At 38.2% G+C, this 15,694-nt stretch overlaps 1 protein-coding gene across 1 annotated transcript in view; it reads right to left on the bottom strand.

Moving 5' to 3' along the window:
• The window catches only part of Nyap2 (neuronal tyrosine-phosphorylated phosphoinositide-3-kinase adaptor 2), a 235,869-nt gene that overhangs the window by 128,813 nt on the left and 91,362 nt on the right, over positions 1-15,694 (bottom strand). Inside the window, exon 2 of the mRNA XM_027941643.2 lies at positions 13,744-14,045. Coding sequence (XP_027797444.1) covers positions 13,744-14,045 — 302 coding nt within the window. The remainder of the gene's footprint in view (positions 1-13,743; positions 14,046-15,694) is intronic.

A 15,694-nucleotide genomic window follows, 5' to 3' on the forward strand; every position in this document is an offset into this window, starting at 1 on the left:
AAGACATATTATTAAAATCCATAATATCCTTTTTTACAACAGCTCAAGATACTTTCTCTGAGAAGCCACCCCCAGTTTCTCCTGTTAGGGTACATGCCCCTGACCTAGACTTACATTATACCTTTGCTTCACCTTCCAAAGCACTAATCTTAACCTCACTGTGGCTGCTAGTCAGTGGTACTGGCTGGCTGTAATGACTTTTAGGGGAGAATAATTTTCTCCACAACCTACCACAGTGCCTGTACCTAGCAGACACTTGATAAATGTTCCACTGACTAATAACATCCTCAGGGAAGTCAATACTCACACTGACAGCAATCCCCGGGGATAAGGAGCAAGGTCTTGGGGGCACATAGTGTGCTCTGTCTTGGTACCAAATGTATAAACTCTTGAAACTTTGTCTAGAGTCTTGTGGCACTCTTTCCATGTTTTTTTTTTTTTTTTCTTTTTCTCAAGCTTACTAATAGCCTCTGGGATTTTGAGACCTGAAAATAAATTTATACTAAGTAAAAATAAAGAACATAATAAAATAAAGAAACTAAAATTCACAAGTCTTATTGCAAGAAGGAGTTTGGCCTCCCTATGTTCTATTTGTTTGTTTCTCAGTTTTCAGTCATTTTGGTTAAATGAAGTTGTCAGAAAGCAGAGGTTCCCATGGATGATGTGTTTCTGTTCCACTCCATTCAGTCGACTTAATTTGATACATTTTAATAGCAAATAAATAAATAAATAAATAAAAAGCTAGTCTTAAATCACTGCCCTCCCACTTAACAAGAAAAATCACAGAAAGTGATTCATATTACAGAAACTCTCAGTACTGACAAAGGACCATAAAATCAAAGCACTTTTTCAGCAATAAATGTATGCTTCATTGAGATCAATTAAGGGTAAGATTTATGCACATATGTAGTCACTCTGCCTTAAAAATGGCTTTATACACTCTCCTGGAAGGTAGGATGAAGAACCACTCAAAAGCTGGTGCTTGTAGAATAGAAAAACACATTTAATCTGGAATAAACCTGGTCTTTAAGAATATGTGAGAAATTTCCAAGTGAGACCCTGAAATATGCAAGCATAAGAACAATTAAATTTAACATCCAAAACTCACTCAAGGGAATGAACTCTCAGCTCTGTTTTGCATCTTAGTTGACAAACATATTCCTTTTTAGCTGATCTGAACAGCACAAGTCAAACATTCCTTGATTTATATTATTCAGATAAACTAATATGTACCTGCTACCCATCAGCAGTATTCTTTGCTGATTTATGTCCCAATCAAGATTCATAAATTAAAAACAACAGAAGACATAGAGGTTTTATAAACCTAAGAGCAGGCAAAAGGCAAAATAATCTAATCTCATTTTAAACAATTGGCTACTACATCATAATCAAAGCTGGTGGGACTGAGAGACAAATGGACAGAGGACGTGCTTGCTCTGAGGATCGTGATACACCAAGCCCATCCTCGACACTTTCTAAATGTCTCAACTTCTTTCTACATTAGAGACACATGGAAACCCATTAAGCCTTCACAATAACTAGTTTCCTAGAAGATTTATTTGTAAAAATGTGCAATAGTGAAAATATCCCTATTCAACATTGCCTATTAAGCGCTACTCTGTGATAGGTATTAAAGGTATGAAGACAAAAGAACAAGATCCAGGTCCTGTTAGAATGCTTAGCCTCCTTGGAATACAAAAAAAAATGTAGTCAAATATTTAGAATAAAATTAATTGTATATGTAATGGAGCTATACCTACAGTACAGTTCACCCACAGGACAAGTCAATCACAGAAAAAAGTGCATTTATGTAAGTTATGATAGAAAAAGTAGCAGTAGACCTGGGACCTTGTTGGGTGAGTGAAAATTTGCTGTAGAGACTGATTTAGAATAGACATTCCAGAAAGAAAAAAATCCATACCCAGAGAAATAGAGGCAGGAATAAGCGTGGCCTGTTTAGAGAAAATTAGGTAGTTTGGGTCTGCTGTGAGAGCCATGAATGACAGAAGATGTGGTCCTGTGAGCAGGATAATGGTCATGCTAACAAGCTTACCTTTGTCAGGTAAATGATGAGCAGGACAGTGACATGCTCAGATACAATCATGAGAAGAACAGTGCCATGGCATATAAATACTGGATGTTTACATGAAGATGACCTCTCTGGATGGTTGGGAAGATAGATTTGGGAAGGTGAAGTTGCAGAAAAAACAGTTTGGCACCCATGAAATTTTCAGGTGGAAAAGACAATGGTGTGATAAAGGAGAATCAAAGGACTAGTGGATGGAGAGACTCAGAGATGAGAGGAGCAGAAGTGGTCAGACTGAATCACTGGTGAAACTTTGGGTTAAGAAGCACAATCTGAGAAGGCTTTCAAATTTGGGTATCTAGATAAGAAACATGGGGGAAACAGCTAGGTCAGTGTGGGTATGAAGAGTTTGAAGAAGAGCTGTGATAATCTACAGAGAAATGCATGCCAGAGATCCAGGCAGAGAAATGCATGCCAGAGATCCAGGCAGATATTGGGAGCAAATGTAGAATTCATGACTTATTCAAAAAACATTAAAATGAGAAAACAGAAGAGCAAAAGACAGAGTCTAGAGACATCATCATTTAAGTATCCAGCCAAATGAAACACCCTCTCAAAGAAGACTGAGAGAAGATGAAGATGAAGAAAACCAGTAGAGAACCATGCATGATGTACCAAGGGGCAGAGAATTTAGGAGGCATTGCAGTTAACAGTCTAAAATGTTGAAGAGAAATAACAAAGGATAGGGACAGAAGGCCACCACAGAGATGGGAACCAAGGTTGACTTTTAGCATGGTGAGGGCAGACTCAGCAGAAAACTGTGGATGTGTAACAATGCGAGCAAAGGCAATGGCGCGAGTGCATGCAGAGGCCCTTTAGCTTCCGGCTGAACACAAAAGGACAGATGCAGGATCGTGGTTTGAGGGAGCCACCAGGTCAGGGAAGGAGTCTGATATGAGTTGATCCCATTTCCAACATGCATTAGGAGAAGGAAACCCATTAGAAAGATTCCTTCCCACTATCATTGTATCTATGAGATAGAGAATATAAAGATGAGGGCAGCTTCTGGAAATAAAATACATTTTAAAAGTATAGTAAAGTATCAAATGCTTTATGTAACAAATGGGGAAAATGTTTTCATCAGAAATGCTTTATAAAGACACTGACCAGGCTTGCAAAGGTTGGGATGGGGATAGATTAACTCCCAGGAAACAGTACTATATAAGTACCAGCAAGCTCTGAGCTGTCTTCTAAAGATGGTGATCACAGTTCTTTTTAGGACTTAGGGGACAAAAAAAAAAGTCTAGAGAAATAGAGGAGAAGAGAGTTTTATGGAGAAGAGAGTTGGAAGTCATTTATGGAAGGCAGGCTATGATCTCCTTTCCTCCATTTTTTTCTAAAAATGTTTAATAACTAGTAAATAACAATTAACCACATTCTTCTCTAAATGCTTTAGTATAAATGCAAAGAAAAGGTAAAAGGTAAATTTCTATGCAAATTTGAAGTCAGACATAAACAGACCATGGAGAGAGTTGCATTGAAGGTTACATTTGTTACTCTGCCTAGTCTGCTTCATTTGATTCATTGTGCTTTATAAGGTCCATTTAGCTATTATTGAAAATTGATGCAATTACTGCAATTGAGAACTTACATAACTTGAGAACAAATAATCTCATACCATTTGTCATCAAAATGCTACTGGATGGGCAGAGAGAGAGATCAGGAAGGTACCAAGCTTAAATTGCCACCACCAATGCCAACAATCCAGGGGGTCTGGAGAAACCCACAGGCCAAAGCACTGAAGAGGATGTTTGCTACATCAAGGATGCTTGACAAGGGCCCAGGTGACTGCTGAGTAAAGCTAGCACACTGGGTCAGCAACAAAGTAATTAGGAAAGTCAGTCGTGAGATCTAATAGATTGCTAGACATGTACACTGCAATTTTAATATCTGCACCATTTAAGGGTTAATATTTTATTTGTATCTTTATATTTTAGAAGTTCTTGGGCCTGGGGCTTGATAGACTAAGGAAAGTATTTCCTTATGTCTTATAATAATGAAGCCAAAGGAAATAAAATTTTCTCACTTTCAACCCAATAAAATAATCCAGGCATCTGGCAGAAGGGATAACTTCCATTTTATGGAAAAAGAAACAAAGATTAAGAGAAAAAAGGGAAGCGAAGTTATATTGTGCCCTATTTGTTTACCAATTATGATACCCTATAGAATTGTAGCTTATCTCTGGCATTACTAATTAACTTTCCCACAAGCTGATTTTTGAAGTATCCTACAGAGAGTTGAGTAGTTTTGGGGAAAGCAATACAAGACTATTCCTCTTTGTATCACCCTTGGTTTCAGAATTCTAGGCTGTCCCTCAAGATTCCTATTCTTTAAGGTTTATGCCTTACATAATTGTCTTTATTTGAGAGCAGGCAGGACTATGAATCTGATGGTGTTTTACTTTAGTGATTAAGTTATGGCATATGGGAAGAGATAAAGGGATTTTACAGCTAAATGTAAGATTTGTATCAGTTGACTTGGAGTTAATGAAGGGGAACTCATTCTAGGTGAGCCTTTGCTATCCAGGTGAGATCTTTAAAAGAAGACTTTTACCTGTAGAGAGAGAATGAACCACCTAGGGACTTTCCTGTTGTCCTTGAAGAAATAATCTACTGTGTATTCCATAATTTCAAGAAAATAAATTCTGCCAACAACTGCATAAGCTTTAGCAAGGACCCGAGCTTCAGATCAGACTGCATCCCACGAGACACCCTAGATTTCAGCCTCAGGAGACCCTGAGAAGGAAACTGAGATAACAAAAGTATGCTATTTTAAGACACTAAATTTGTAGTGGTTTGTTACACACAATAAAACACCCTCAAATCAGTGCCCCAACAACAATAGACACTCAGGACCTTTGGGCTTGTTGACTTCTCCTGGAAGAATCTATCTGTGCCAACAATGTGGATTAGGAGTCCTCTTCAAAATCAGACTATTAGTGGAAGAAAGGTAATGGGTGAGAACATTCAAGAGACAGGTAGTTGTTTGGATTAGACGTCTATATGGGAAGGACTGAGAGGAAGATTCATTGCCTGATATTTGACTGGCACACTATTTCACTCGGGTGCCTCAAGAGCATTCAGGAAAAGATCACCCACAGTAGATGTGCAAGTCCATCTTCATCTGAACAACACCTGGTCACAAGGGCATTTTACAGTAGCTATTGATGATGCCAACCAGAAAAATAAATCCAAGAATGTGGGCCTTGAGAGATGACCTCCTGAAGCTCCTCCTCATAAAATGAACAAGAATCACACAAGAACGCTATCCAATGCTACGACGATAGAGATTCCCATAGCTTGATTTATGAATTTCTTTGTGTTTTACTTTAATGGTGATTAACACGGCTTAGAACCCCCCTTGGGAGCAGGCTGTGAAGGACAAGTGCCACTTGTCCTGTGAAGGAAGGCAAGCAAGCAAGCTGCAGTTATCTAAACTAATCAGTCAGAAAGCCATTAGAAAAGCCACTGATATACCCTTTATAGAAACAAAAAATGTTGAGGAGAAAGGAAAGACCCTTCCAGGAAAAAAGCAAAAGAAATTAAGGAAAAGCTAAGTGGGTCATCAACAGGCTTGATATGTCAGTATTTTTTTGAGACCCCTTCATCTCATTTATTTTCAGTATGACCAGGAAAATCTAGGAAATGACTATCATCATCTTAAATGCCCTCTACTGCCTGAAGGAGGAAGGCAGGCCAGACCCCCAAGAACCAGTCCTCATTCCTTTGCCTAAGAGCTTTGTAAGATGAATTATTTTTTTGTTGCTCTTTACAAGTTATCATAAATCTAGCAGCTGAAAAGTCAATATCCTATCTTAGCTCACACTCCTGTAGATCAGAAGTCTGGAAACATCCAGAACCCAAAAGGCTGGGTTCTCTGCCCAGGATCCCACCTGATGAAGTCAAGGTGACAGCCAGGCGGAGACCTCTTCTGGCTGTTTGGTTTTTGGAAATCCACTGTGAAGCTACTTCCTAGTATTGACAAAATTCAGTTCTTGTAGTTACAGGACTGGGTCCCTGTGTTCCTTCTGACTTTCAGCCAAGACGCTGCTCTCAATGCTTAGAGATTGCCTGTGGCCCCCTCCATCCTCAAGCCAGCAACAGGGTGTCAGGTCCAGGGATTACACACTGGAAAAGAAGGTAATGGGGAATATTGGTACTATCTTAGAATTCTGCCTACCACATGAGGCCAGGATTGCTAGTCCCATTGCACAGGGGAGAGACTGAGGCTGAAAGAGATAATGAGTGCTTATGTTCTGCAGCATTAACAGAAAAATAAAGTGGGTTTACCTTTGATGCCCTGTTTTTCTATTTTGTTATGCTGAGTTGTAAAATAATTAGGATATTTTTAAAAAGTAGTATGGCCACCTTATAAGTGACAGAGACCTAGGCTGACAACTGAGAAAGCAAAACTAAGTTGTAGCCATCCATTACTGGTGCAGACTTAGGCTTCCAAACTGGGATTCTGACCTGGAAAACCTATCAGTTCCCCAAGATAATTTATACACACACACACACACACACACACACACACACTCAATTTTGTTTCTATTCTTCTTTCCTCAAATGTCCCCAGGTTGTTTTTTTTTTTTTTTTTTTTTTTAAAGTTAACATTGGTAGTAAAGCAGATTAAGACATCTTTAAATTGTCAACACCAGACAGTCAAAGAGCAGCAACTATTCTTTCTAGAAAAAAAACATTAGGGCTGGGGATGTGGCTCAAGCGATAGCGCGCTCGCCTGGCATGCGTGCGGCCCGGGTTCGATCCTCAACACCACATACAAACAAAGATGTTGTGCCTGCCGAAAACTAAAAAATAAAAGATTAAAATTCTCTCTCTCTCTCTCTTAAATAAAAGAGTACTAGAAAAAAAAACATTATTAAAGCATGCAAAACTCTTTCTTCCCTCACTAAACGACTAATTACATGGAAGAAAATCCCATAGCTGTCATACCATATGTATTTTGGTTTCTGAAATCATCCCTTTAAATTGTTGCTGGCTCCATGAAATGAATAAAGTAAAACAGGCTGAGGCAGAGAACTAAAAATAAAATGGTAAGCAAAATGAAGGAAAGCACCACTTCTGTTCTGTTGGTTGCAGAATCTCAAGTACAACAAGATAGACACTCAAGGTGTCTGCTGAATAAATGGAGGCATGAAAAACATTATTTTAAACTCTAAAATATGTATTTATTTCTTTTGTATAACTATTAGAGTTTAAAAGTGAGATGTCCCCCAAAAGCTCATGTGTCAAATAATGCAAAAAAGCATAGAGGTAAAAAGATTAGGTTATGATAGCCTTAACTTAATCAGTGTGTTAATCCCCTGATAAGGATTCATTGGGTGGTAACTGAAGGCAGGCAGAGTTTTGCTGGAGAGCTGGGTCATTGGGGGTTTGCCTTTGGAAAGTATATTCTGTCCATGTCGAGGGGAGTCTATTTCTGTTCCTTCCCCCACCCCCGCCCCCTTGTCCTTTCTCTGTCCTGGTTCCAGGTTCTGAACTGTTTTCTTCCACCACACCCTTCCATCATGAGTTCTGACTCACCTTGGTCCCTGAGCAATGGAGTCAGCCATTTATGGACTGAGACCCCTGAAACTGTGAGTCAAAATCACCTTTTTCACCTTAAATTATTCTTGTTAGCTCTTTTGGTCACTAAAATAACCTTTGGGGGGTAACCTTTCAAGTTTTGGTTGCTCATAAGGCAGTGACTTTGGAATAAACTTAGCTTTCATTAGATTCTGGCTCAATAACACATTTCAAGTTTTCCAGGATGATAATGATTTGAAATATTTCAGCAGACATTCTGGTTTTTGAATCAAAAGATATAACTCCACCAAACACCTCTAAAAGACAAAATCAGAAACTAGGGTACCTTTTCCAATTAGAAAGTATTTTCTCACTGTTTTTTTACAGAAAGTCATGAGATGATGTCATTAATGACTGGAATGAAGAATTCATAACAAATGGAAGTTTAAGACATAATTTTAAAAAATACTCTGTTTAATAAAAACATGTTTTCCTTCAGATACTAAAATTCATATAATATTATTATACTTATAATATCATCATATATATCGTATAATATCATAATATTATTAAAAGCTTATAATACCAGGGAAATTTTTATTAATGTCATAATATTATTAAAAATTACTATAGTCATAGAGTATTGCACTATTTATTTGGGTCACTGTAAAACTTGGGGGGGTGCTTTTTCTCTCATTTATTTTTTAAATTTTATTACAAAAAAAAATATATATATATATGTATATATATATATATATATATATATATATATATATATATGTTCACCATGTTCATTATGTGGTACTGAAATTTGGATTGTGGAATGAATAAACAGAGATAATTAACATATGCATCACCTTACACACTGTTTGTGGTGAGAACACTTAAACTCTACTGTGATTTTCAAGGGTTTAACACATCAATAATTAACATTAGTCACCATGATGTAGAATAGATCCTTTGAATTTCCTCTGCCTAACTTAAATTTTGTATCCTTTGACCAAAATCTCCCTAAACCCCAGCCCCTGGTAGCCACTCACTGCTTCTATGAGTTCAGTTATTTGATATTCCACATACAAGTAAGATCACATAGTACTTATCTTTCTGTGCCTGGCTTATGTCACTTAGCAAGGCCTACCAGATCCATCCATGTTTGTCACTGAAATTCTTTTTTGTCATATATATATATATATATATATATATATATATATATATATATATTCATATATTCATATTTTTTATTCATTCACAGTTTACAGATACTTAATTTGAGTCCATGTCTCAGTTACTGTAAATGACTATTACTGCTGTAATAAATGTGGGAGTGCATACACCTCTTTAACATATTTTGCTATCTCTGTTGGATATACCCAGCAGTGACATTGCCAGATCACACAGTAGTTGGACTTTTAATTTTTTGTAGAGCCTCCAGACTGTTTTCCTTAGTGGTTGCACAAATGTACACCCCCAGCACAGTGTGTAGGACTTCCTTTATCTCTGCATCCTCCTCAGCACTTTTTAAAATTGGCCTTTTCAATAATAGCCATATGTAAAATTTTGTAAGTTCTAACATGTAGAATGGGTGGATATATCTTTTCCTCTCTTGTTTCCTTTCAATATATATGCTACATCAAACCAAAATTTCATGTTATTCAAGACTATTAAAAAGCAGTAGTTACAGGGCTGGGGCTAGGGCTCAGTGATAGAGCTCTTGCCTTGCATGTGTGAGGCCCTGGGTTCGATCCTCAGTACCATATAAATAAATAAATAAATAAAATAAAGGTGTTGTGTTATGTACAACTAATTTTTTTAAAAGTGGTAGTTATATATTTAAAATTACATTGACTTCCATTTGTACAGCAACTTCTTTTAATCATGCACGTCATTGGCATTAGATACCTGGGTCGTCATAAGGCCATGAGAAAGGCAGTACACCATCAGTTTTTCAGTTTTTTGTAATTATCTTAAAGGTTAAAAAAAACTCATTGGGTCACTTGCCTAAAGTGTTCGCCTCTCACTCTAAGTACAGTCCCTTTTGCCCATTTCATACAGAATCTCTTAGAATGACATTATTGAGGAAAGAAGCGGTTTGCTAAAGGAATAGGAATGACTGAGGTGAGGTTTTGAGATGGCTTATTTGATGGATCACACATGAGACACATTGTACTTAAGGCCCCTTATTCTTTCTAGTTAACTCCTTTTTTTCATTTAATATTGCCTAAAAATGAGCTGATATCACACTGAGGTGACAGAAAAAGGTAATTAAAATATTCATATTATACTGATTACCATTTATGTTCTTCATATAAAGTAGTACATATATGTTTTTAATGTGACAGAATTATAATTTTAAATACTGAATTGTATTTTTCTTGGTACATGATTTTTGTTGTGTTCAAGTTTATCTCTTTCTTTCTTCTTCTATTCTGAAAAGCCATTTTATTACAAGTCCAGTTCTTTTTACTTTTATCCACAGGGAAGTCATAATCCTCTACTTAAATAGAAGCTGGTTACCATGGAAATCATTCTAATGCCACTGAATCAATATTTTGATTTTGCTGACATTTAATGTAAAAAGAAAAGACGGGCTAAGATTTATAAAAGTCACTTTTTATCTGTGTTATAATGTTGATAGCTGGAAAATTATAAAGAAAACATGTTCTATAATGAACTCCAGTTAACTTACAATTATAAGGAACTGAGAATCCATAAAAGAGCAATCTCCATATTTATGTAATTTTGGCTTTGAGTTTACACATACCCACACATGCATTTGGACTCAAAAAACATTTCCACACCCCTGAACTGAGATTTTACCCATCTCTATACAATAACAACAGATTTTATCCTCTTATTATTGAGGCCATAATGTGTTTGAAAGAGATTTGGCTATACCTAGCTTTACAATTGCCTTTTAAGTGTTCTGAGGAGAGAGTAAAATTTGCATAGAGAATCACTTTTCTATAAAAGCCTACCATTCCTGCACAGGATCTTAGATCATCCAGTTCACTCAGGACCATGATGAACCACAGCTGAGGGATTCCCAATCTATCCTAAGAGCTCCCATTTGAGGACATGCACCTCCCAACCCATCAAGTAATTTTCCAAGTCCAACTTAAGTCACTGATGTCCTAACTTGGTCACTTTGTCCTACTCTACCTTCAGGTGATATAAAAGATTATAGAGATATAAGATTAAGAGAGCCACTGTCTTCTCTTTGGCAAGGAGCCATTGGGAACCCTAGGTCCTTGATGGTGAGTGGATCTGAGAGAGAATGATACCTCCAGAAAACAGATACCTGAAGCATCCCAAATGGAGGGTATTCTGTTCTATTTTTAACATAATTGAATTGTCACTCAAATTTTTTTTCTGTAGAACAGTAACCACGATTTCCCCCACATTTTCACTCTAAGTACCTGTCATCGCTCCCCAGAGGGGGGCTGGGAGCACCTCCCATTCCTTCCAGGAACCCAGGAGGGTTTCTGGCAGCATGACTCACGCTGCTCTCTGGCTCCTTTCCTGCCTGTCTTATCTTTCCTCTCCATTCAGGGGTTCTTTTATTTCTTACTATTCTTCAGTCCCATTCCATATTGCATTCAGGACCCCATCATTCAGAAATCAAGGTCTTAAGTCAGGATCAGTAATCTTCTTTTGCAAATAATCTAATGCTATTGATTATGTAGTATTCTGGCAACTGAAGTGGGAGAGGGCAACTTCTAGACACAGGATCACACAAAATAAACAACACCAGGTATCAATATTAGAGAAAACCTAAGATGATATTTAAAATTTATAAAAGTCATGTCTCTGGAGCCATTTGGTGTATTAACAAGGGAACTAAATACCTCTATGTGTGTCTATGTGTTGATGCGTTACAAGTTGGAGGACATACTGATAACCCTGAATCATGAGGGGGAAAAAATACAATTTCTAATAAATTCTAAGAAGGCAGAAAAAGAACAGTCACCTCCAAATACATACAGACCCACAAATGCACACACACAAGTGTTCACTCTACTACTGTTCCTTCTAGCTAAAAAATTGGAGCCAATGTAAGTATATATCAATAAAATAATAATAAATAAAATAATAAATAAATTCCTATGATGTACACTTCCATCCATTAAAAAGTGATGTTTCTTGACAAATAAAATCCCTAGAAAACAGTCACACGGAATAAGTGAAAATATAACACAGGAAATGCTATGCACTATGATTTCAATTTTTCAAACACACATCCATGTTCATGCTATTTCCATGTGGGCTCTTACATGAATACACATATGTACACATGATGTATTATTCCTATATGTGTAGTAGAGAAAACAGACTAAGAAGAGATTTATCCTTGTTGAATTGGTGGATTACCACTGTCTTCAGGCACTTATTTGTATTATTCAATAATGCAGTCAACTATTGTCTTGGCCAAAGACACTTGGATGCCAGGAAGGGAGAAAGAAGGGTGAAGAGAGAAACTGCATGTACCTCAGGGGCACCTAATCCTGTGGAACAATTTTGAACTTCTACAGAAAGATGAAGACTAGAAGATGAGGGAACTTTCATAGGAAAATGAGGAGTCCAGGTAGCAGAGAATTCTGCCCAGTTGAGAAAAGGATTATGTGCTCCCCATCTCTGCAGTGAACCTCAGCTGAAATTTGATACCTGGGGGACTCAGGGAAGCAGAATCTTCTGCTATGAAGAGAGTCAAGAATATGCAGAGCAGGAGTCTATAGGGCCAGTTGGAGAGCAGGGTTCTCCAACTGGCCACTGGCAGCTTTGGGAATCTTGAGGTGTTTATCACAATTGATAGGTAAAAATCTGAATGGCCTTGGGAAATGGACTGAATGTTGTGGCCCCCAAATTAAAATGTTGAAAGCTTTGTCCCAATATGGTGGTATTTGAAGGGGGAGCCTTTGGGAGGTACTAAGGACTTGAAGGTGGACCCCTCATCAAGTGGATTGGCACTGTTAGAACACAGCACATTCTCTCTTTCTTCTCTTCCCCATGTGAGAATAGCAGGAGACAGCAGTGTACAACCTGGAAGAGAGTTCTACCCAGAAAAGTCCATGATGGTATCCTGCTCGTTCCAGCCTCCAGAACTGTGAAAAATAAAATCTGTTCTTTATAGGCCATCCAGTCTAGGGCAATTTGTTATAGCAGCCTAAACTAAGTCAGTTTGTTTCAAAGTACACTTAAGATGTCTATCCCATTAAGGGGCTCTCAGAAAAAGCTCAGGAAAAGTTGAAACTTACATATTCAGGTGAGGCCTATAGAACTGGTGAGATCCATGGTTGATATGACCTAATTCATAGACCAGTAAGGAGGCTGGGATATATCTGAACTCTATATTTCATAGCTGAGGGAAAATGTGGGCACAGGAAGAAATCAGTAATATAAAGAGACTGAAATGTATAGTATATACACTGTACACACACACACACACACACACATACACACATACATGCATGCATTCATACTCACTGGAAGAAAATAATGTTAAAATGATTATCATAAAAGTTATGGTAAAAAAACTTTTTTCCTTATATTGTCCCGCATTAAAACATTCTCCCAATAAACACACAATACTTCCCTCAGTTATTCAAATAATATTAATAAAAGCTAGAAAATATAAATTCTCTCTCTCTCTCTCTCTAAGATAATTTTCAAATGATCCAAAGTGTTAAGAGGGCATTTGAGCCAGGCGCTGTGGTGACACCTCTTATTTCAGAGGCTGGGGAGACTGAAGCAGGAGGATCCTGAGTTCAGCAACTTATTGAGGCCCTAAGCAAGTTAAGTGAAACCCTGGCTCAAAATATAAAAAAGGCCTGGGAGAAGTTGTGCTCCATTTGTGTACAATGTGTCAAAATGCATTGTATTATCATGTGTAAGTAATTAGAACAAATAAAATAAAAATAAAAAAGGCCTGGGGGTGTGGCTCAGTGGTTGAATGACCCTGGGTTCAATCCCAGTCCAAACAAAAAGACAAGGGTATTGAGAACAGACCAATTCAATAACCTTCCCCGTGATTTTTCTCAGGTGGGCCTCCCAGGTGATGCCAGCAGGATCGTGACCCAGGGGGAAGGCAGGGGCTCACTGGCAGAACGGGTCAGGGCGCCTGGCCTGGGAGCTCACCTTCAGGCCTCTCGGCTGGCCTCCCGCCCTTAGTGGCCGCAGTGCTGTTGACCGTCTCCGAGGAGGTGCTCAGCTTGGTGCTGGGGTCCCGCTTGGGCTTGGGTGGTGGCTGTCTCCGGGAGCCACAGCTGCTGTCATCCTCCGTGCCCCCGACCGAGTGCAGGGACTGCGACCTCACGGTGAAGCCACTGGAGCACGGATGGGGAAGTCTGTCCTGAGGGGCCGGCATCGTCATGAATCCCATGCGGAAGTGCTTGCCCACGTAGCCGGCGTCGTGGCCTCGCCCGACCTCCCCACCTATGCTGTAAAGAGAGCAGGCCACAGTCGGTGAGGAGAGAAGGCCCCTGCAGATCCCAGGAAGAGACTATTTATAATGGGCGAAGTCTCCAGTTTTAACTTTAGACCAGTGCAGAAACATATTTCACAGTGGGCTGCATTTTAAAGCAATTTTGAGTAGCATATGAAAGCATTCTGTACTTTTGCATTAAATTATGAACATAAAGCAAATAGGACTTGATTATAATAAGAAATCTTAACATGTATTTCCAGATATCTTTTTGCCCATCTGCTTAGCATCCCAAGGGTGGCTGGGATGAAGCATAACAGACTTTATCTTTGATTGCTTTTCTTTACTTGGAGGTAATGAAAATCTTACCAGTGGCTTAAAAGAAAAAAAAAAGGGGGATCTCCTTTGGCTCCTAGACAACATTTTGATAGATGACTGAGTCCCAGCTCTCAGCCTCAGAGTCTTCTGCACTTCATCAAAATCATCCCTAATTTATCTGCTTAGTATGTTGGGGAAAATTAAACACCGGCAAAAGTTCTATTACCAAACCGAGATGGGGGGGAGATACAGAAAGAAAAAGGGGGGGGGAAAGGAGGAGGTGGAGGTGAGGAGGAGGAGGGAAGGAATGGAGGGAGGGAGGAGCAGGGCAGAAAGAGAAAGTACTTTCTTAAATCAGTGAAGAAACTGCCAACCTCTCCATTCTCCAGAGAGCTTCAGCTACCTTAGTAACTTAGCATTACTAACAGGAGAACCTTATAGAATAAAGAGCAGCATCTAGAAAAGAGGTGTAGTTTAAAATGTAAAGTATAGATGCTGAGATGGCTTTAAATTTTTCACAAGTATTCATGGTAGGCCAAGCTTTCAAATGTAAGGCTCCTGAGTTTTATATAGGAAAGTTTGAACAAACTTTTGAAAATGTTTTGAAATGTTTGTTCAGTTTGAAGTTGAAGATTCATGTAGGAAATGGCCCTTGGGCCTCTCTCCATACTGTTCAGTAATGGTGTCTCTTTTACAACATGAATACAAAGCTGAATTTTTAGAAGATAGATTTTTCTAGAATTTCTCTGCATACAAAGTTCATGCAACAATAGAAAAATTAAAAGGAAGCATAATTACAATTATTTAACAGACTTTTTTAGACATGTATGAATGGGAAAATGTACCTCAAATTTTATAAATTTTGAAAACATGCTGAGTTTGCCATTCTGGGCACATAACTCATGTAGGCATTTTTTTTTTTAACCTTAATTTTGGCAGGCCATGCCCTCATAGCATGATAGAATCTTTAATGTCCTTATAACATTGGTCATAAGTTTAACCAGAGTGGGAACTATCATGAAAAATGAGATTTCTTTTCCTCTTCAATTGGGACTTTTGACAATTACATGTCTGTTCTGAATAAAGCCAGAAAGAACTCAATAAAATCATTAGACTCTGATTCTGGTATTTCATTCCAATGATGTTAGCGCCACTCAATCAAAACTATTTTTATGTATTTCATCTTTTTCTAAATATTTTCAATTTATGTGCAGACACTAACTTTATCATCTTTGCAGTATAAGTGGCTGTAATTCCAGTGTACTAACTAGAGCAATGGATAGCTATCCAGAAAATAAATGACATCTAGTGATAGCTAAGTGCGAGTCTTCATGTCACAGCTACAAG

This window comes from Marmota flaviventris, chromosome 11, assembly GCF_047511675.1.
Source record: "Marmota flaviventris isolate mMarFla1 chromosome 11, mMarFla1.hap1, whole genome shotgun sequence".
In the NCBI taxonomy this organism is placed as follows: Eukaryota; Metazoa; Chordata; class Mammalia; order Rodentia; family Sciuridae; genus Marmota; species Marmota flaviventris.